The following is a 22542-nucleotide window of genomic DNA, read 5'->3' as shown; positions in this document are numbered from 1 at the left end:
TTCTTTTTTTTTTTTTTTTTAATAAAGACCTTTTTTGCTGTTAGCAAAATATAAATATACAGTGGGGAAAAAAAGTATTTAGTCAATCACCAATTGTGCAAGTTCTCCCACTTAAAAAGATGAGAGAGGCCTGTAATTGACATCATAGGTAGACCTCAACTATAAGAGACAAAATGAGGAAAAAAATCTGAAAATCACACTGTCTGATTTTTAAAGAATTTATTTGCAAATAATGGTGGAAAATAAGTATTTGGTCACCTACAAACAAGCAAGATTTCTGGCTGTCACAGACCTGTAACTTCTTCTTTAAGAGGCTTCTCTGTCCTCCACTCATTACCTGTATTAATGGCACCTGTTTGAACTCAGTAACAGTATAAAAGAAACCTGTCCACAACCTCAAACAGTCACACTCCAAACTCCACTATGGTGAAGACCAAAGAGCTGTCGAAGGACACCAGAAACAAAATTGTAGACCTGCACCAGGCTGGGAAGACTGAATCTGCAATAGGCAGCAGCTTGGTGTGAAGAAATCTACTGTGGGAGCAATAATCAGAAAATGAGAGACCTACAAGACCACTGCTAATCTCCCTCGGCTCCACGCATGATCTCAGCCCATGGGGTCAAAATGATCACAAGAACGGTGAGCAAAAATCCCAGAACCACACAGGGGGGACCTAGTGAATGACCTGCAGAAAGCTGGGACCAACGTTACAAAGGCTACCGTCACTAACACACTACGCCGCCAGGGACTCAGAGCTTGCAGTGCCAGACGTGTTCCCCTGCTTAAGCCAGTACATATCCGGGCGCGTCTGAAGTTTGCTAGAGAGCATTTGGATGTTCCGGAAGAGTATTGGGAGAATGTCTTATGGTCAGATGAAACCAAAGTAGAACTGTTTGGTACAAACACAACTCGTTGTGTTTGGAGGAGAGTGAATGCTGAGTTGCATCCAAAAAACACCATAACAACTGTGAATCATGGGGGTGGCAACATCATGCTTTGGGGCTGTTTCTCTGCAAAGGGACTAGGACGACTGGTCCGTGTACATAAAAGAATGAATGGGGCCATGTATTATAAGATTTTGAGTGCAAACCTCCTTCTATCAGCAAGGGCATTGAAGATGAAACGTGGCTGGGTCTTTCAGCGTGACAATGATCCCAAGCACACTGCCAGGGCAACAAAGGAGTGGCTTCATAAGAAGCATTTCAAGGTCCTGGAGTGGCCTAGCCAGTCTCCAGATCTCAACCCCATAGAAAACCTTTGGAGGGAGTTGAAAGTCCGTGTTGCCCACCGTCAGCCCCAAAACATCACTGCTCTAAAGGAGATCTGCATGGAGGAATGGGCCAACATACCAGCAACGGTGTGTGTCAACCTTGTGAAGTCTTACAGAAAACATTTGACCTCTGTCATTGCCAACAAAGGATATATAACAAAGTATTGAGATGAACTTTTGTTATTGACCAAATACTTATTTTCCACCATTATTTGCAAATAAATTCTTTAAAAATCAGACAATGTGATTTTCTGAATTTTTTTTTTTCTCATTTTGTCTCTTTTGTCTACCTATGATGTCAATTACAGGCCTCTCTCATCTTTTTAAGTGGGAGAACTTGCACAATTGGTGACTGACTAAATACTTTTTTCCCCACTGTATACTAGAGAGCAACAGAGAAGCCAGAAATCTGCTATGGATGTGCAAACTCTACCAACTCTTCTAGGTTCTTCTAAGAAGCCACCATTCAAATATTCACTGTTACGTCATGGAAAATGGGGGAGGAAAAAGTACAGACCAACAAGCCTCTATTTTGACGAAAGTCCTCCTGACAGTCCAGTCAGAGTATCCCTGATGATCCGTTGGTTGTGATTGAAAAGTCAGAAGTAGTACAGCTGTAGCTGTAAAGGGGCTGAAGTTAGGTAGAGCTAGAAAATACAGTTTCCAATGTTTCAATGAGGAGCTTTTATAAACACATAAAAGTACCTGGAGAAACGTCTCTTCACCTTCAACTCACCTTCAACTTCACACCACCCAAACAAACTCTGGAGCACAAGTCTCCACAAGTTCGCGTTAGATAGCTCCTATAGCCAGGTGCTAACCTGGTATATTGTCCAGATAATTACTACGGCTATGGAGAAATGCCATCCCTTCCGTTGCTCCATGTTATACTGCACAGAAATAGACAGCACCAGTACAGAACACAGGACCTTCTTCCTGTATCTACGCTCTTGCTCCCACCCCAGGTCTGACCAGTAAACAGAGAGAATGTGGATTATTGTGGGATAGTTTGGTTTAGGTTGACGTTTTTGTAATAGTAACATACGTCAGGCTTTTATTACAGATTATGGTATCTTAGCTAAAGGCTTATTTCCCCCCTCCATTTTTGGCACGGTTAACTGAATATCTGGTCATATGCTTTTACCAGTGCTTGCTTGTCATAATTAGATTCAGTGTACAGCCTATACACTCAGTTTAGTTAATGTGTGTTGAAACCGATTGGACTTGCCTCCTTTTACGTTCTCAAAGCAAACAGAATTTAGGCTCCCAGCTCCTTTTCCCATCTGCCATTGCGAGCAGTTTTTATTTGGCAGGTGCAGGGCATTTATGAGAGTTCAGTGAGTAGTGTGTTGATTGTGTAATGACTGTGTCTTGAAAGGGCAGTTCTGACTCAGTCTCTCTTTCTCCCTCTCCCTCCCTCGTCCTGTGTGTATCTCTCGCGCTCTCTCTCTCTCTCTCTCTCTTTTTCTCTGCAAGCAGCAGCAGCAGCATTTTGGCACCCATAGGGTCATGTTGTGGGGTGACCTTGACTTTACACGCCTCAGGAAGAATACATGCATGCTCACACACACACATTATAAGCTACTCTTTATGGGTTTCTCTTGTGGCTAAAGATACAACAGGCAGAACTGATCTATATTTCAACAACAATTCGTTCCATCAGAGATCAGCTTAGTCCGGGCAAGCATCGACTGCTGGCTTTAAACATTAATAGAAGCTATCAGAGCGGTAAGTTTGGATTTCATAGCGATCTGGAGGCGTCTCCTCGCCATGGCTTAGTATTGTTGCTCCAGGGTTCTGCTGTGGTCAAGTTTTGAGCTTATCGCAGCCTAGACAGCGCTCTAAAGAGACCTCTAGAACATGAGTTTCAGTGCATTTGGAAAGCAGCAAAGACCACATGACACCGTAGTGTTTCCGCTACATTTGTTGTAGGGCATTTTGACATTCCAGTGCAGCCAAATAAAGAGCGGGAGAGACAGAATGCGAAGTGGAGCGAAAAAGAGAGCTGCTAAGAGAGTAAAGGATACAGAAGCAAGAGATATGGGGAGACGGAGGCTGAGTGAGCGGGAGAGAGGAAGGGAGGGAATAAGAGGGAGTCGTACTTATGTAAGACTGAGACAACAGAAGCAGACTTTTTGACAGATTGAGGTTGCTGACTCTCCTCAGGGACCGGCTGCAGAAGGTGGGAGGCTTTCACACAAGCAAATTATGGCTTACACTCACTGGCATAAAAGACATACTACCCCCCCCTCTCCCCACCCCGACCACAACCCACGCAACAAGTTCCCATTTGTCTGGAGTCTCGAGGAAAAGTCACTTTCAGTGCTGAGCTTACAGCTACGAATGCTGCTCAGCACGGAGCTCCAGGATTCAGGCTGTGCTGTGTGTTTGGCTCAGGAGGACAGCAGTCTCTGACCCCACTCTAACCTGTGGTAGTCCACAGGGACCTATTTTCACCTATTGTATTAACACCGCAAGGTATCTTACACTGAGATGGGGGCAGTAAGTGAAAATGATTACTGGAGTTTCCCTCCACATTGATTGTTCTACACTGAAGTTCAGTTCAGCTTGGTGCTGATGGATATATGAAATTCATACACGGTCAGTGAAAAGCAATCACTCCAATGTAAAAATGCAGTATACTGAATTTTGCTGTTTACTGTTTTTTTTGGGGGTTTTTTTATATAAAAATCTGTCTTCCAGTGTATACCCACCTCTGGGAAGGCTGATTTACCATATAAACGCATCCCGAAATGCATCTGTATCTTTGTATTTTGCGTGGGGTTTTGATTTTATAACCAATATAGAACATAGCCTTTTTTATCAAGTCTAACACCTTTTGATGATTTTGTAATTCCTTTTTCTGATATCATCCTCTAAAAACACTGATTAACCCCATTGCTAGCTAGCAAATGGTCGACACATTGAAGTAATGGTGTAGGAATGAAGCAAACCCATCACCTAGAGCTTGTTTGTTAAAGTTGTTATATGAGATAATGACCACAGTAACACATACTAACATTCAGGTCCAACAAGTCAGTTAAAGCACATATTATACTACGTTTTCATTTTAGTAGTTCTATTCTAGACAGTCTGCTTCTATTCATGCTTTGTTAGCCTCCTTTCACCCTGTTCTTCAGTGGTCCTACTATATATATATATCTATCTCACAAATAATCACAAAAAAGCTACAAATTATTTTGATTGCCATTAAATCACATCTAAAATGACTGCATTGTTTATGCACTCTTCATATAGTATCCAGGACTGTTAACTGCGCTATGTCTCACTGAGAGCACAGTTAACTTTCTGTGAACCTCTTTGCATCGTTAACATTTGCAATATTGGTTGTAAAAGGTTTCCTTTTGTTTTAATTAAAAGATGACGACACATGGATTCATTAACTTTTTTTCAGATTTATCATATATTTAAATATTGCTCATATTGATGCAAACCATTGCATTCAATATATTGTTTATTGCATAGGGCTTCAGCAAGCTCCAGCAAGTCGGCTTGGCATTTCAGGGACATTGCTTTAAACTGATTAGAGGACTAATCCTCGCTATTAGCCGCCAGATGCCACTGTTTTTGTACTATTTCTGGCTCTGTCACTTGAATGGGTACAATAAAGGCTTAGAGGGTACCAAGCACAAATTCCTGTCTGACAGTTTCAGAATGCAAAGATCTTGAACCCTAGACCTTTCATATTCATTTACGTCCCTCCCTCCCTCAGACATGGCAGTTACATTGTTTAGCTCTGTCGGCTTAACTGGCTGCACTCGGCCCAGTTGTATGAAATGGCTGGTTAGAGAGAGCAGGATGTGCCCTGCAGAGAGAGAGAATGAAGAAAGATGAGCTGAGGACAGACAGGGTAGTCTAAGGGTTGTCAGTTGTCACAAGTCATTGTGACTAATGGTCCTATTAATAGGCCTGTTTGCTGCTGTGTCATCACCTCCCCTGCCTCTGTGGTGTCAACTCCTGTGAATTGTAGGTAGTGTGGGCAGTGACGCGTGATGATGAAAAGATCCCCCAGTCACCAAAACGGATGCATAAGGATGACGTGCCTATGAGAGCGCTGCAGTGTCCATTAAAATGAAAAATACCTGCCGTCGCAGACACACCAGAAACAGTGGTCAGCTATTTTGTCCTAAAGAAATGTATGTCTGAAGTTCACTTTGCTGTTGGACTTCGGTGTGTCCTGCTAAATGACGCAATGTCAAAATGTATAAGAGAAAAACTGCGCTGAGAGCAGTGGGATATAAATAGCTAAGCCGGATCTGGCCAGAATGTCTGTTTCAGCCTGATAATTCCAAGGGGTGTGTAGGTTTGTGTGTCTGTGTGTGTGTATGTGTGAGACCATGCCCTAGGTGCTCCACATTTAAGTGCCGCTGTTCAAAGAATAGCAGTTTGAGGTGCACTTGGTCTCTCTCTCTCTCTCTCTCTCTCTCTCTCTCTCTCTCTCTCTCTCTCTCTCTCTCTCTCTCTCTCTCTCTCTCTCTCTCTCTCTCTCTCTCTCTCTCTCTCTCTCTCTCTCTCTCTCTCTCTCTCTCTCTCTCTCTCTCTGCGTCTGTGACACAGCCAAGCTCCAGTTTATTGCGGATTATACTAATGGAAGTTATTCGGAGATGTATCCTGGGAGTTCCAGTACAGTTCCGTCTCTAGTGTTCCTCAGAAAGGTACAATAAAGTAAAAACACCCAGTGAGCATCAGTTTAGCAGACAGGTCAGCAGAGAATGGCCAGACTGGTTCAAGCTGACAGAAAGCCACAGGCTACACTTACTCAATTAACCATTCTCCTTCTGTCAGCCAAGAACAGAAAGCTGAGGCCGCAGTGGGCACAGGCTCACCCGAAGTTTGATCGTTGAAGACTGGAAACACGCAGCCTAGTCTGGTGGTTCTTGATTTCTGCTAGGTCATACGTGATGGTAGGGTCAGAAATTGGCACCAACAGCATGAATCCATAGACCCAGTCCAGTGCACTATGAATTAGTCTGTTTTGATCAAGTGTTCCTAATAAAGTGCTCAGTGAGTTTACACTAGTCATATATATCCCCTTTTAACTACAGTCTGTTCTTATGTGTGTCTATTTACCTTCCAGGGATGCCATGTGGCGTGTGTTCACTGGTGCTCTCTCTGTGGAGGAGAAGGAGAAGGGCAGTCAGCTGCTGCAGGACCTTAGAGAGATTGAGTCATGGGTGTACCGGCTGCTGCGCTCTCCGGTTCCTGTTGCAGGTCTGAGGCGTGTGGATGTGGAGGTGCTCCCTCACGAGCTGCAGCCAGCGCTCACCTTCGCCCTGCCAGACTCCTCTCGCTTCTGCCTGGTGGACTTTCCTCTCCATCTGCCCCTGGAGCTTCTGGGGGTGGACGCCTGCCTGCAGGTGCTCAGCTGCATCCTGCTGGAGCACAAGGTATGACCAAAGAGGCTGGGCGGGCCAAGCCAGACCTGGCTGCAGCATAACTACTGCCATATTGAGAAATGCGGCAGAGGCAGTGGCTCTAAAATGATTGACTCTTGGGTAAAAAACTGTTCATAATCATCGCCTGCACAAATCCGACTCTCTGACGTAGGCATTGCCCATCAAATTACTCCTGTTCACGGTTCTCAGCATTCTCAACATTTCTCAGCATCCTGTTCCCCAGTCCTGCATGTGTATTTAACTGCTTGTGCGGTTAAGGTGTTAGATTGGAGATTGACTTTCATATGCCATCTGCTGTGTTTAGGTGGTACTGCAGTCTCGGGACTACAACGCTCTCTCTATGAGTGTCATGGCATTCGTGGCCATGATCTACCCTCTGGAGTACATGTTCCCAGTCATTCCCCTGCTCCCCACCTGCATGGCCTCAGCTGAACAGGTACCATAACCTTCGATAAACCGCATTTCCCACATTTTTGATGGGTGTTCCTAGAAAGCAGATATATTTCCATGGTTTCATGGGCAGCTAACGTTTATAGGAGCAATTAAACATGTATATCTGTCCTTCTCTATCTAGCTCCTGCTAGCCCCCACTCCATACATCATTGGTGTGCCTGCCAGCTTCTTCCTGTACAAGTCAGACTTTAAGATGCCTGATGATGTTTGGCTGGTGGATCTGGACTGCAACAAGGTCAGTAATCTGCAGCAGCTCAGACATTCTAACTGACTGATCTGTAAACCTGGCCACAGCACTGCTAAGCTGCCTTGTGCTTTTATGCGCCGTAGGCGTTTAGTGTGATGTAAGTATTTCTATAAGGTATTTTTTTCCTTTTGCAGGTCATTGCACCTAGCAATGCAGAACTGCTCCCACCTTTACCTGAACCAGAATCATCAGAGCTAAAGAAACACCTAAAACAGGTAAAATAACCGCACTATACTGAATACACATACACTGTGCTGCATTTGCAGCCATAGTTTGAGTCCTCCTGTATTGTAATGTAACTTATACTTGCTCTTCAGTACCTGTACAGTTATGTTGGAATGCAGTATAATAAATGCATATTCTTCCTTCCTTTTGTCTGTTCTAGCTTTTGGAGGTAATGAAAGTTCTGGGTCCATCTGAATCATGGACGCAGTAATAGTTTTGAGTGTCCTAAAGTAACTAACCCCAGAACCCCTGCTGTAGAAACCCTATAGAAGGTTAGATTATAATCTAGAACCCTGGCCTGATTCAGAACACAATCGAGCTTCCCTGAGTCCTGTTAACCAAAGCATTTTAACAATACTGAAGATCTCTAAATGCACTCAACATCCTGCCTTAATTGGTAGGCATTTGTTGCAGGAATGCATGTTTATTATATATCCTGAATTAATATTATAATAATTAATGTTTACTTTATATCTGTTGTTTTTTGTGCTTAATTTCCATTCTATTTGTCTTTCTGATCAAATTTGGCACATAATTACATAACTTTAACTGTAATTGTGATTATTATTATTATTATTATTATACACTATATGGACAAAAGTATTGGGATACCTGCTCATTCATTGTTAAAAAAAAAGAAGAAGAATCCTGCTTTTGTTGGATGAACTGTCTCTATTGTTCAGGGAGGGCTTTCCACTAGATTTTGGAGCATTGCTGTGAAGATTTGATTGCATTCAGCAGCAAGAACGTTAGCAGGATCGGGATGTTGGATGGTCACCACCCCAACTTATCCCAAAAGTATTAGATGGAGCACCAACCATCATTCCAAAGAACGCAGCTCTGCCACTGCTCCACAGCCCCCCTCTATACCCATCTAGCCCACACCTGGCATAAGGCATGGTGCCATTAAGTTCATGTTTATCTGTTTTATAGAGTCCTGTTCTATTGGCAATACTTCTCTACTGAGACTAGATCTGTGTCCTCAATGGATGCAACTTCAAGTAGCTGAATGCATTTATTAGAAAGGGTGTCCACAAACATTTGGACATATAGTGCATCTCATCTGACACGTTGATTCTAACTCTTAAATCAGGCTGGGGTATTCTGGTCATCATGGTTTTGGAACCAGTGATGCAAACTGAATCAGACCCGTTGAAAGCCCGTTGAATGTGCTGTGGATTGTGATCTCCAAGCTGTACTGGTGGTAGTTTCCTCATTTTGGCAAGTGTGTGCTTTTGTTTGAACATGTGTGAAAAGATCATGAGTGTGATTTTTCATGCGCTGATCATCAGTAGTTACTTCGAGAGAGTTTCCTAGAGAAATTCTGACATAATGAAGAGGTCACTTATAGTAATATCTCCCTTTCTCTCTGATAAGAAGCTGTGATGTTTCCTACCCACAATCCACCTGTAAAGTAATTCTTTCAGATCTGCTTTCTCTGCATCCGTGCCCATTGGTTATCACCCTGGTAACCATGGCTGGCATTTTGATTGGCTGTGTCCTGTCTCTCTGTGTTGCAAGGCCTACCCCTTTGTCCACTCATACTGTATGTTCACTGATCTTGTCTCGCTGACTTTTTTTTTTTAGTAGTATTAATTAATTACTTAATTAATTAATGCTTCATTATGTGTAAGAAATGCTTTCTGTAATGCTCTCTCTCTCTCTCTCTCTTACTCTCTCTTACTCTCTCTTACTCTTTCTCCCTGCCATATTTACATGTCCTCCCTTAGTTTCTATGTTAGTGACTCTTTCAGTCACACTCACTTATCCTTACTTAATGTCTCTTAATCACCGTTTGTCGCTCTTGTTAGTTTGCTCTCTTGCTCTCACTATCTCTCTCTCTCAAAACTCCACTTAGTCACATTTTGGTCACATGGCCTACCATTCCTACCCTGTGATTGGCTAGGGTTGGTAGCCATGTGACATTGGCTCTGTCTGTTTTTGTGTTTTTGTTGTTTTATGTGTCTGTTCTTCAGTGTCTGGTTAGGTTGACTGTGATCACCCAAAAGCAGATCTTCGCCTCCGACTCCAAGGTTCCTCTACCTCTGCTCCTGGAACGTGCCATGCTCCCACCTGCACGCAGTCCTGATGCCTTCCTCTGCCTTTTCTTTATGCACACTATACCTGAACAACTAAAAATATACACATAGGCCTGTGCCAGTAACAGAGCCGTCTTACTCCAATAACCATGTGGAAGAACAGCAGCTGGGTATGGTTAAACTGACTTCAGGGATTTTTAACATTTATTACACATTTAATTTGATCTGGCTGTAGTGTACAGTCATTTTTTGGCCATGAAATTGTAATTTTTCTATTTGCCAGTGTCGCACAAGCATTACCATCTGAGGCCACTTAGCATCTCATGATGGGTCTTCTCTTTTTGAAAACAGTCCATTTTAGCCTTTAGGCTTTTTTCCAGTATCCAAAACTGTTTAGTCTGATGTCTCAAACCTAATGCTGTGGTCTGAGGATGACCTAAAATGGTCACCATACCATAAAGATGGCTTTCTCACAATGGTTTGCATATAATAAATCAATAAATAAACAGGTTTCTAAACCTGCGGTAAATGTCTGACTTTTTACCGTCACTGGAAGCCTCAACTGGAAGCGGTAATCTGTAAACTGTCACTGGACACAGGCCTAGGTCAGCATTCTGTATTGTCGCACACATGCAAACGCTTATCTCTTTCACATCAGACTAATACCTTCGCAAACACTCATTCAAAAAGAAACCTCCATTCATCACCTCTGCTATTCAGTATTTGTTGGATTGAGATGTGTAATCCTCTGCTACTCGCAGCACTCGTTTGGCTTGAGCATGCCTGGACGTCCCTGCACTCACTTTGCACAGCGCTCACATAGCCGTGGTTATAACCCTATACAGGCATATTGTAAGTCAAGTGTATAATGTGTTTGGCTTGGCGGCGTGGCCGGCCGGATTGTTGAGAGCGCACAGGAATCTGCTGGAATGCCAGCTGTGTCCGTGAGGTGGTGAGCGAGCGATGGTGGTATTCCTAGAGTGCTTTGTAAATGGCTCAGTGTGATGAACCCACCCTTTCTCTAACATTTTTGACCTTTTGACCCCACTAATTCAGCAGCTCATTTCAGGCAATAATAGTGGTCACTCCAGCTCAAAGATCATGCAATGATGTTCGCAAAAATCATTTCATATCCCTAGGCTTAGGTTTTGATAATTAAATAATTAAATGCAAGCATATTTGTGGATCTTGCTGTTTATGACATACAGTGTCACATATGTCATATTTCATTGCCTGAAGTGAGAATGCCTGTCCTGTCCATTTGCCCTTCTAGCCCTGTAACTTCAGGCTTTTCAGAAGTATGCCTAGTCCATTCATTTCTAATGTTGCTTCTTCTCGCTCCCTCCCTGTTACTGTCTCTCTGTACGTGTAGGCTCTGGCCAGTATGAGTTTGAACACTCAGCCCATTCTAAACTTTGAGAAGTTCCATGAGGGCCAGGAGCTGCCGTTGCTGCCCCCAGGACGGGATAAGTCCTCCCCCTCTTCCACAGAGTTTAACCCCCTAATCTATGGTAATGATGTTGACTCTGTGGACGTGGCAACAAGGTACGGGTTTCAGAATTACACCGTGTCCTAACAGTGAACCTAAGGGTGAAATGTTTATGATGAAAGGCGACGGGTGCGATATTTATATAGACAAACATCTGGAGAAATAGCGGCTTAGTCACAGTCAAAGCACTAAAAGCACAGAGACTACGTTATTTTACACTGCAAAATAGTTCCACGCTGCAGATTACCTGTTACCTCCTTACCTCCTTACCTCCTTGCTGCTGCAGAGAAACTGAAACTGATCCAGATTTACTGAATTGGATCAGGACATCTCTAGTCTTTAAATGTTGATGATAATTAATAATGCTAGAAATGAGCGAATGTCATGAGTGGCAAAAGCTTTCACTGTATTTAATATGCTCTGTGTACAGTTACTTCAGTCATCTAATCTTAACTGTTCATTTTCTCACAGGGTGGCGATGGTGAGGTTCTTCAACTCTCCCAACGTGCTGCAGGGGTTCCAGATGCACACTCGCACGCTGCGGCTGTTCCCACGACCTGTGGTTGCCTTTCAGGCAACTTCCTTTCTGGCGTCTCGGCCAAGGCGCACCGGCTTCGCTGACAAACTCTCCCACACGCAAGCTGTGGAGTATTATGGGGAATGGGCCCTAAACCCCACTAACCTGGCCTTCCAGAGGATCCACAACAGTAAGAGAACACACACCCGCATCCTAAACCAGTGTTACCATGATGGCCCATGGTCTATCTCCCACCTTGTGTATATATTTGTATATTTGTTTGTGTACACACTGCAAGATGTTAGCCCTGATTTTAAACTTTACATGTATTGTGGTCTCCAGATTGACTTGTTTAGTAGTGTCTAAGCTTAGAGGGTCTATTCAAAGTAGTAGTTGAGGTTAATCTTGAGTAAACAGCAAAGTACGTTTGTTAGTCACTCTGAATAAGAGCGTCTGCTAAATGGCGTAAATGTAAACATGGCTGTGTATATTCCAGATGTGTATGACCCCTCTCTAATTGGTGATAAGCCGAAGTGGTACGCTCACCAGTTGCAGCCAGTGTTCTATCGTGTGTATGATGGAAACTCCCAACTCGCAGAGGCCTTGAGCGGACCACTGGAGGACGAGGCTAATGACTCAGACCCTACAGATGACAGGTAGGTAAAGCTATGCATGCCTGTACACACACACACACACCTATACTGCAACATATTCTCAGTCTAACATTTGTTGTAAACACATATGTGTTGCTTTGTAGCTGATGTTTGTGAGAATGAATCATATATGCTATTTTTTTGTGTCTTGAGTTGTAAAGTGAATGTTTATTAATGTTCATCTGTCTGTGTTTATTGTTATAGTGGCAGTGACAGCGAGGCATATGACGACTCTAGCTCTTCCTACTCCTCACTTGGAGATTTTGTGAACGAGATGATCAGAGGGGACATACAGGGAGATACACCAAGTTAGTCATCCTTGCCTTTCCCTGTTCCTTTTACTTTCTCTGTTCCTCTCTCTCTCCCTCGCTCTCCCTTGCTCTCTCGCTCTCTCTCTCGCTCTCTTTCTGATTTGAATAAAAATCTTTCCTTCTCTTCTTCCTGCATTGTCTCTTGTAGATGTGGATCCCTTGACCCATGCAGCTCTTGAAGACGCAAATGAGGTGGAGATCCATGACTTTCAGGAGTTCAAGGAGGAGGGTGGGGAGCGAGAGCCAGAAATGGAAGGCCCTCCTGAAGCAACGGACAATCAACCGCTGCGCTCCAGCTCTAGCACCACGGCCAGCTCCAGTCCCAGCACTGTCATCCAGGGAGTGAATCACGTCAGTGCTGCTCTTTTCTTTGAGTTAAATGCCTTACGGTAGAAAACATAGACAGCACAGTGTCTGTCAGAGGTAAAACAACCACAGGTCTAGTGACTCTACTGGCTGGTTGCAGCATGATGTGAAGTGCTTCCCATCCCCATATGTTTCATCGATGAAACTGCTCATCTCCTTTTTCTCCTCTAAACTATCTTTCCATCTCCAGTGTCTAAATCAGATCGGTCAGAAATCAGTTAGTTTTCAGTGTGCTAATAATGGCACACTTTTTAAACGTTTTTTTAAACATTATTTTGCTCCATCTTAAAAAGGTGGGGTTACACTTAGGAATTAAGTGATTGGCAGCCTTTGCCCTTTCTGTTCATTAGCTGTGTTGTAGTGGAACTTGCACAAACTGCACTTTTCTGCTTCTGCGCTGTAAGCTCAATAAAGGCAGTTTGAGACACGCTTGGACTTGGAGAAGGGTCTAATAAACTAGTAGGCTAGTCTGACTTCGCCTCTGGTCTCCACTGCGCACTCTGGTTGCGAGTATTTGGATTTGTTTCTATAATACTGAGGGCAATGAAACCATGGCGTACATGTTTTCTATATTCACTGCTTTTAGGTTAATATGCTTTTAAAGTGAAAGGCCTTTTATATGTGGCAAACCTGATGAAATGTACAATCAGTGCACATATGGATCATTGTTTTGCTGTACAAAGCCTAAAGTGCATTAGTGATCTGTGAATTTTTTATTTTTGTTTATCGCTAATTTAAATTTCCTGCCAATTTCTAAGGGCAAATGTGTAATTGTTTTTCCTTTTTAACAGGAGCAGACTGAGCCTGTTGAGTTGGAGGCATCTGCTACTGCAGCGCTGCAGAACTCTGTCCCTGGATTGGTTCCCCCACCATTCACAAGACCCACCCCAGAGTCAACCCCTACTGACTTGACCAATAAGAAGCGGGAGTATGATAATCCGTATTTTGAGCCCCAGTACGGCTTCCCTGCTGAAGAGGAGGCTGACAGTGAGGAACAGGAAGAGAGCTACACACCCCGCTTCAACCAGAACATAAACGGAAATAAGTAAGTCCTATTCACACCGTCAAATGTACAAAACGATCTTAAATTATTAAACACAGCGCAAATGCTAATCAGTCCTCTGAACTACCTCTTCAGTTGTTAAGTCTCAAATAGCTGCACAACATTAATACAAAGTCATTTTTGATATATCAATAGAGGTAACGTTTAGTAATTGCAAATATTTTTTTTGGCTTTATATTTTGCTGAAAATAAATGGAAGCTGCTCTGACCTTTGCATAGTACTGTATAATCTTGGAGGAGCGTCCATTGCTGTTTACTAGTCTCACACACCGTCTAATCTGAACTATGCCTGTGTGTACAGGCCATCCCGCCCACTGAGGCCCAGCAGCCTGAAACTACCAGGCGAATCTGACGGCGAGGGCGATTCTAAGAACAGCTCACCCAACTCCACCATCTCCAACAACAGCAGTGACGGCTTCGGAGGACTAATGTCTTTTGCCAGTGAGTGGACCACGCGCATTCTGGTGTGGAATAATAAACGTGGACACTCATTTGTTTCTCTTTTCTTTCTTCCTCTCTCTCTCTCTCTCTCTCTCTCTCTCTCTCTCTCTCTCTCTCTCTCTCTCTCTCTCTCTCTCTCTCTCCTCTCCCTCTCCCTCTCTCCTCATCTGTCTATTAGCCTCAATTTAAACTCTTCTTGTCTCTCTGTGCTCCTGTATGTGAACCTCGTTGCTCCAAGAAGGTCATGTTCTGAATATTAAATGAATTAAGCTGAATTTCTTTTAGCGTACTCTACTGCTGCTCCACTCTGCTCTACTCTTATTATCCCACATATGTGCCCACATGTGACACTGAATTGACATGTGTATTGTGTGTGTGTGTGTGTGTATGTGTAGGTAACTTATATAAGAACCACGGCACCAGCTTCAGTCTATCCAGTCTGGCTCTCCCTAATAAAGCAGCTAGAGAGAAGAACACTCCCTTCCCCAGTCTTAAAGGTATAGTACAGTTTCCATGTGCCTAAAGGCCCTGCTACCTTCCTACTGTCCCTGCCCTCTCATCCACACAGCCGCTCATTCTTCACAGTCTCTCATTCATTCATTCTTAATGTCTCCACTTCTGTCTGTCTGGCTTTCTGTCTAGCCGGTCAGTTCTTATACTGTCCCTCTATTTTTGCCCTATGCTTGTAGTATGCTTCTCTCTCTCTCCTTATTTTCTCTTAATTCTTTATTCTCTCTAAGCCCTTTTGTAGCTTTACTCCAGCAGTACCAAGACTAACCAAGAGCAGCTACAGATAACAAGAATAGCGAATATGTGATAAGTGGAGGTGTAGAAAGATCTTTGCGTTCCACTTATGGCTAGACAGGGTAACAGCTACCTGCTAAAGAGGCATATAATAGACATCACACATGTACTTCACTGGATATAGGGAGTGAAAGTACGGTTAGAATTGTGTACTGAGTTGTATACAAAAAAAATCTTTATTATTATTCAAATTTATTATTTTTCCTGATTATTCTTTGTTCTCTTTCCTCTTTATTTGACTTTTATTTTGTGAATTTATTTCTTTAATATTAAAGAGTTTTTTAATTTAGACGATGAGACGGATCAAGGTTGGTAGGAATGTTGCTTGGTTCCTTCTCACTCTCCTCCTTTATTTACTGGACTCTGAGGTGCTACTCTGGAAGTGAACCATGAGCTGAATGTGATGCCTTCTTTTTCCTCACTCCATCAAAATCAGCCTGTAATGTAATTCAAATAGGGATAAGTTCCCCAGGCGTACATCACAGGACATACGTATGTTTTCTGTTGTACATTTTGTACATACAAAATTGCAACACAAGAGACCGGTACCCTACTCTAATGCACCGGCTAGCAGATGCCTGTGCTGGCCAGCATCACTCTGAAGTGATGTGCGGATAGAGAGAGAGCCATCTACCCACCTGTCTGGAGCAAGGCAAATTGTGCTCATACAGACTCCGGCTGCTGATGGCTGGCAGCATAACCTCGGATTCGAAAAGTGCCTTAATCTGCTTAACGTTCAATAAAAATTGGTGTAAAGTCATTTTGGAACATTTCTAGTTGTCGTCATGAAATTTAGATATAGTAGAAAGTGAAAAATGGGAAACAAATAGAGCTACAAGGTTTTTGTGGGAGAGTGATGATACAAAGAAAGGATGACCATGTTTAATTGTCTTAGGACAGCCTAAAATGCACTAAAATGAATACACTCTGCTATTAGTGTTATTGGTATTTTTGTTGTTTATTATCTGACACTACCTGGTGGTGTGTGCCAACTTATTAAACCTCAGGTTAAATATCATGATACATATTGTATAAGTGTTATGATATATTTTTGTCATATCGCCCACCCCTACACCAAACCCCTGAGATTGCCACATAAAACTATATACACTTTTTTTCTCTCTCTGTGTACATTTTTTTTACATTACATTTTTTACATTTCATAATGTAAACTTGTCAAATATTAAATTTGTAGGCCGGTGCGGAGTTGATTTGAGGGACAGAGAATAAAAGAAAAGATTTAAAGCTTATTTAAAACTAATCCTATTCGAATAGTACTGGTGGCAGAAAAATGAGGGCATTGAGAAAGCACTTGGTCACTTTCTTAGCTAGCATCAGTAGATTTATTATATTGTTTTGTTATAATTTTCATTTTTGTTGATTTATGATTTTGAATGAACTGTGTTTATTGCTCAGATGATGGTGATGAGAGTCCTGACAGTCCTGGTATGTTTCTTATCTGTAACCTGCCCTGAATGTGTGCCGGTTTGCTGTGTAGCCCCTGATCTCTGAGAGAATTAGAACTGCCTTATTCTCTCTGTCTGAACTAGACTAGTGATTAGCCTGAGGGATATACCTCTGTGTGTATGTGGTAAAGGGTATATCCACACTTCCTCTCTGTTTCTTCCTAACCTCTGTGAGTCTGCGTGGGTGTGCTGGTGTTGGTGGCTGAGTGTACACTGACTAATAGTGGTACACAATGAGCCTTCCTTGGTTTTGTCTTTTCCCCTTGCACTCCTTTGTGGTGTGTAGTGTGTGTCCTTTGTGCCTTTGTGGTGCATTCTGTTCCAGTTGACCTGTCCTTGCTCCTCCCACATTAATGTTTATTTAGAGAAATGGTTGTGAGGTTGGACAAAATTTACAGAACATTGAAAAAGGATTGACGGGCGATTTTGCTGACGTTTTGTAAAGCTCGTCTAACATTGCAACAGTTGCTATGAAGGAACACCCCAGTTGGTGGTGCATGGATTGGTTTGTTCCACTACATTGTGATGGCTAAAGTGAGAATTGAAACTGGCACTGTGCTTAGCAGTGGAACTTAAACGGCCCTCGGTTTGGTGGCAGTGGTTGTGAATTCGGTTGTGAGTGTTTGGAGAGTTTTCCGAAAACTAAACATTAAGGCTCAGCAGAGCCAGCAAGCGTCCAAGCCCTCTGCCTTTCAGCTAGATCTGATTCTGATTCAAAAACCTTAGCTCTGACTAGTAACCCACCTGTTTGTAGCTCCCCTGGCATAACCTATTAATGCTCCCAACACTAGGATGGTAAGAACATATGTCCTTATAGGCATATGTCTCTGCTGATCTGTGTGAAGCTGGCCACTGCCTTTTTTCCGCGAGAGAGCACGGCCTAGGACTCCGGTCACTGATGGCAAAGCAGAATTACTCTGTATTCAAACTCTCGATCCCAGGGCTATAGTCGCAGCGCGTTAGACCTCTCGGAGCCATGGTTTGTACAACTTACAGTGTAGATTTGTGCAAAATTAGATGCCATTGTAGTTATTGTAGTGCTTAGTAATTCAAGAGAAGCTACCGCTGTGCCACCACTGTTATATGATCTACTTTATTTAGATTTAAATTAAGAGAGAAAAATTGATAGTCCTTTTTTAATTGTTTTTCCTATGACAGCATTTTCTGCTTGTATCGGTCCAATCCCAGGGCTGTATGTTAGCAGATTTTTAGAGATTTATTACTGTGCCATACATGCTGTGCATATTCCTAAAATGAGAATTCCCCTGTATAGATCCTCGTTGTTTGAATCATAAAGAATGGGACTACATGGAGTCCAGTCTAGAGCTAGGAGTCCAGTCTAGAGCTAAGTAGCCTGTGCTTCTTCAATTTTTTTGCGCTCTTCTTTGATATTCCCCCTGATCTCATAGTTTCCACTGTAGGTCCGTCTGTTCCAAGTTGTGTGTTATTAGATATATGCTGAGGGTGCAAAATGGCTTCCTTTGCGTTGAAGGATCTGACACACACCATTAGTTACAATCCCCCAAGACCTGGCATGAGGGTGAGCTGTACTGGAATGCGTTAAAGCTCCCTACTCTCTCTCTTTCTCTCTACTTCACACACACTCTTTCTCCTACTCACACTCTCTCTCTCTCGCTCTCTCTCTCTCGCTCTCTCTCTCTCTCTGTTTGCCTTCCTTTTCCCTGCTTGCTCTCTCTCTTTCTCGTCCTGCTCTCTGCTGGTTTCCTCTGCACTGCTTTATACATGTGTCCGGTGTTTGTGGTTGTGGGTTGATGTTTGGACTGGTTCTGTCTGGGCCGGTGTTGCTCTCTGTCCCTCTTTAACCCCCCTTTTGCACTAATTCTGGCTTCTGTGTCCAGTATTTGGGCTAAATTCTCTAATGGAGATTATAACAGAGGTCGGCCCGGGGAGCGGAGAAGGTGGGTTCCGCCCTTTGCTGCGTGAGCTGCATGCTTCTCCAAAGCCAGTCAACTACATCTCCCAGCATCCTCTTCTTCCACCATTGCTTCTTGTCGTGCCCCTGAGAGTCACCTGGTCGTTCGTCACTGTGGTTGTACCATTTATTGAGCTACTCATTCATGCCAGTAAGCCACCCAGGTGGCTGTTTTGTTTAAGGGTTGGGCCCGTGATTTTGGAGCAAACAGAGCTTCTGATGTTGAAGTGGAAAACGACATGAAACAAATTAATTACTCTTGGTTTGTTTGTATTTATTTATTGGTTTATTTTATATCTTAAAAGCACAGCATGTTAATTTAATTCAGGTGGCTATTTGTTTCATTAGAAAAGTATATTAGTCTCTGGTCATCTGACACTATTCAGAGCGACTTCCATTTAAGTAAGTTGGGGTAATGTAGCGTTAGAATTCTCCTATTGGTGTAGAGTGGTGTGCTCGCCCAGTGAGTCCAACACTGGCTGCCAGAAGTGCATGTTAGATGGTCACAAGCATGTGTAATTGCAAATGGGTAATGCACTGACAAAGTTGTATTTGTAGCCAGTTAGGTGGCAAATGAATGACCATCTTACTGAAAAGTTGACAGATGCTCATTCCCATGATTGATTGATAGATAAATAAATAACCGTATTAGCCTGAGGGATATCGTTGAGTATACTGGTGCAGTTGGACATGTGATTGGGAATTTTTTTGAAAAACAGAAATGTACGATCATTAAACATAAAAGGTTTGTATAATATAATAATACATGTTAACAAATTGCTTAAAATGCAGCTTTTATGGTTTTGATGCATGAGATTATGAAGGGGGTTTAACCCCTTTACTCTTGTATTAGCCCACCTGTGGACCACTGGATATTTGTGTGGCTAAGGTGCAAGGGGGGATGTAGACCCTTGCTAGGCCTTCCTCCTTTTTAGCTTTCTGTGAAGAACGATTAACAAAATGAAGTTCTGACACACTAGTGTTATTGTTTCAGGTTTAGTGTTTACTGGAGGAAGATGCTAGCTAAAAGACCAGGATGTGACCATTTTGATGGGGAGAGAGGTCCATAGCTTTTCTTGTTGCACACACTACTGAAGACCATAGTAATGTTTCTGGTTTAGCGCTTATATGAAATGCAGTGTAGACCTATTTGTCTACGTTGGACCAGGACAAATGTACTTAGTGTCCGCTACTATCGTACTATACGGTAATATAGAGTACATATAGATAGACTGGGGCCCAACCCGTCATGTGATCTACCCACACAGCAAGGAGTGTGTAATATCACACTAATACACTCTCCTACACAGTGCGTGTATGCAGTTGAATGCTGACGGTACAAAGCGTGTCCTCATGAATGTGCTTTGTGCATGTGATCAGGGCAGATGCATACACAGCAACAGTACACACTGAATTGTGTAGCATTATCATCCCTCCTGTTGCGGCACTTTTGTTGTCCTCCTTTTCATTTTCGCTCTTTCTCTGCATGAGTCTCATGACGCGTCGATCTTGTTGCCATGCAGACAGTTCCTTCGCTCACTTTGTTTCTCCACTTGTTTCTCTCACTCTGTTCTCTTCCAGTCTGTGTGTATGTGTGTGTATCAAAGCGAGAGTTGTAACCGTACCTGTAGTTACCGTACCTGTTCTCCTCTCCCCCTGTCCTCCTGTAACGTTCAGACAGCATCATCAACCATGTAATACCCTTGCTGCAGTGTGCGAGAGTGGGTTTGACTGAATAGAAAGCCCCCTGTGTCTGTGCCTTTTTAATTGGACCAATTTCTTGTTTTTAGCATCTGCTTGACTAAGCAAAGTGCTCTAAGAAGGCTTCTGTGAAATTGCAGTGGAGTGTGGACTTGTGTTGTAGAGTGCTGTGAAATAGTTGTGTGTGTTGTGTGTTTTGCTTAGCTGGTGAGTAGCGATAATGGATCTCTGTGTAGTTGTGAGCGAGGTAAGTATATAGTTAATCATGTGCACGATGTTGTCTCGATTAGCATGCACACCTGATGGCTGTGTGTTCCTCGCAGGTGCCCGCGCCCCACGTGCATTGGTGGATCAAAAGTCCTCGGTCATAAAGCACAGTCCGACAGTGAAGCGGGAGCCTCCTTCACCCCAGGGCCGAGCCAACAATACCAGGTAACATTGCTATTGCTAGGATTGAAAACAAACCACGTATTAGAAATGTTCTGGTAGCTTTTGAAACCTGTGGATCTCTGAGACATGACCAGACACTTTCCCTGTATATGAACTTTTGCTGGTTTGCAGAAACATCACAAACCGTTTTGTGGACAAGCACATATGGTGTGGAATAGTTCCAGATAATTTTAATAGACTCTCTCTCTTAAAATAATGAAAATGGATTTTTGCGTTTTAATGTGGCCACATTTAAGGATTTGACACACCTAAATATTAAGTGTTAAAACTTTATTGATTGATTTTTTTTCTACATTGCTAAAGGTTTGTACATTTTGTTAATAAGCCTAATTGGCAATGGGGGTTGAATGCTTTCTATTGCAACTGTATAATCTTATCCAACAGCTGTGTAATGTTAATGTACTGTACAGTGCAACAGTCATCACTTCTTAAATTCACATGGTTACAAAGCTGTTTCACACATTATGTAACTGAAACATTCATTTGAATCTGTCTGATCATATTTACACTTGGAAATGACATGTGACATAGTGATCAGATCACCAATGGTCATTGGTTCACACCTGACTTTTACAAGACAAGACACCCATATTCACCATTAGTTTTAGACACAGATGAGATGTGGCCTCTAATCTCTAATTTGGCCTTTAATCCATCTGTGCAGTGAACACACACACATGCACACTAGAGATCAAACACACACAGTGACCCTGAGCATACATGCCTGGAGCACTGGGCAGCTATTGCTCAAAGGCCCAACAGTGTGTCTTGAGCGTAACATGGGATGACTGCTTGTTGAAATTTTGTGATTACTTGGTCAAGTTTAATAATATTTGATTAGTGTGTGTCACAATATGTCTCTTTTACATTGAATTTCCTTAATGGCAACTTTACAGTAGTAAAAGTCATGGTTCTTCATGTTCTTCATGATATTTGAATCACTTTGACATTGTATAAAAGACAGCAGGCAGTTTCAAATTATGCCCAGAAATTAAGCCCATCATAAATTGCTGACCGCTTTTGATCCAGTCACGGGATCAGCATGTTAATGACGTGTAAAGTCTAGTGTAATGGGTGGTGTGTAGTGTGCAGATGAATGAGGTGGTTCTATTGTGCACAGTGAAAACCAGCAGTTCCTGAAGGAGGTGGTGCAGAGTGTGCTGGATGGCCAAGGTGTTGGCTGGCTCAACATGAAGAAAGTGCGTCGCTTGCTGGAGAACGAGCAGCTGCGCGTCTTTGTACTCAGTAAACTCAACCGCGCTGTCCAGTCAGAGGAGGATGCTCGGCAGGAAGTCATCAGAGATGTGGTGAGTCAGCTAATTGTGGAAGCGTTATGGAGCCGACTAAGAAGAAGCTTATGTATTTATATGTACATGCTGAATTGTGAGTATGTGTGTTTTCATAGGAGATTAACAGGAAGGTGTATAAGGGCATGCTGGACTTGCTGAAATGCACTGTCTCCAGTCTGGAGCACTCCTACACTAATGCAGGGTTAGGAGGCATGGCCAGTGTCTTCAGCCTTTTAGAGATAGCACGAACCCACTACCAAACCAAAGGTAATGTGTAACAAATTTTCATTCACGTTCATACCGGAGCTTTAGCTCTAGAAACTTTCTCTGACTGAAAATCATGTTTGCTTTGGTTAAAAAACTAAATGATACAACTCTAAAGCTGAAATGGCAGTAACCTCTTATCT

The 22542-nt window shown here is 42.8% G+C and overlaps 1 protein-coding gene across 35 annotated transcripts in view; it reads left to right on the top strand.

Annotated features, from left to right (window-relative positions):
* The window catches only part of madd (MAP-kinase activating death domain), a 65884-nt gene that overhangs the window by 25661 nt on the left and 17681 nt on the right, over positions 1–22542 (top strand). For 10 of the 35 annotated variants that reach the window (XM_072670921.1, XM_072670911.1, XM_072670903.1 and 7 more), the window contains exons 5-21: positions 6370–6679; positions 6993–7124; positions 7263–7376; positions 7523–7603; positions 9590–9646; positions 11025–11197; positions 11613–11848; positions 12155–12314; positions 12516–12619; positions 12771–12973; positions 13780–14033; positions 14353–14492; positions 14888–14989; positions 18622–18681; positions 20720–20828; positions 21967–22153; positions 22252–22402. In XM_072670921.1, the coding sequence (XP_072527022.1) occupies positions 6370–6679; positions 6993–7124; positions 7263–7376; positions 7523–7603; positions 9590–9646; positions 11025–11197; positions 11613–11848; positions 12155–12314; positions 12516–12619; positions 12771–12973; positions 13780–14033; positions 14353–14492; positions 14888–14989; positions 18622–18681; positions 20720–20828; positions 21967–22153; positions 22252–22402 (2573 nt within the window). The remainder of the gene's footprint in view (positions 1–6369; positions 6680–6992; positions 7125–7262; positions 7377–7522; positions 7604–9589; positions 9647–11024; positions 11198–11612; positions 11849–12154; positions 12315–12515; positions 12620–12770; positions 12974–13779; positions 14034–14352; positions 14493–14887; positions 14990–18621; positions 18682–20719; positions 20829–21966; positions 22154–22251; positions 22403–22542) is intronic. The other 25 variants (XM_072670920.1, XM_072670919.1, XM_072670912.1 and 22 more) reach the window with 3 other exon arrangements.

Source organism: Salminus brasiliensis, chromosome 25 (assembly GCF_030463535.1).
Source record: "Salminus brasiliensis chromosome 25, fSalBra1.hap2, whole genome shotgun sequence".
Lineage (NCBI taxonomy): Eukaryota > Metazoa > Chordata > Actinopteri > Characiformes > Bryconidae > Salminus > Salminus brasiliensis.
This window is presented reverse-complemented; position numbering and strand designations above follow the sequence as displayed.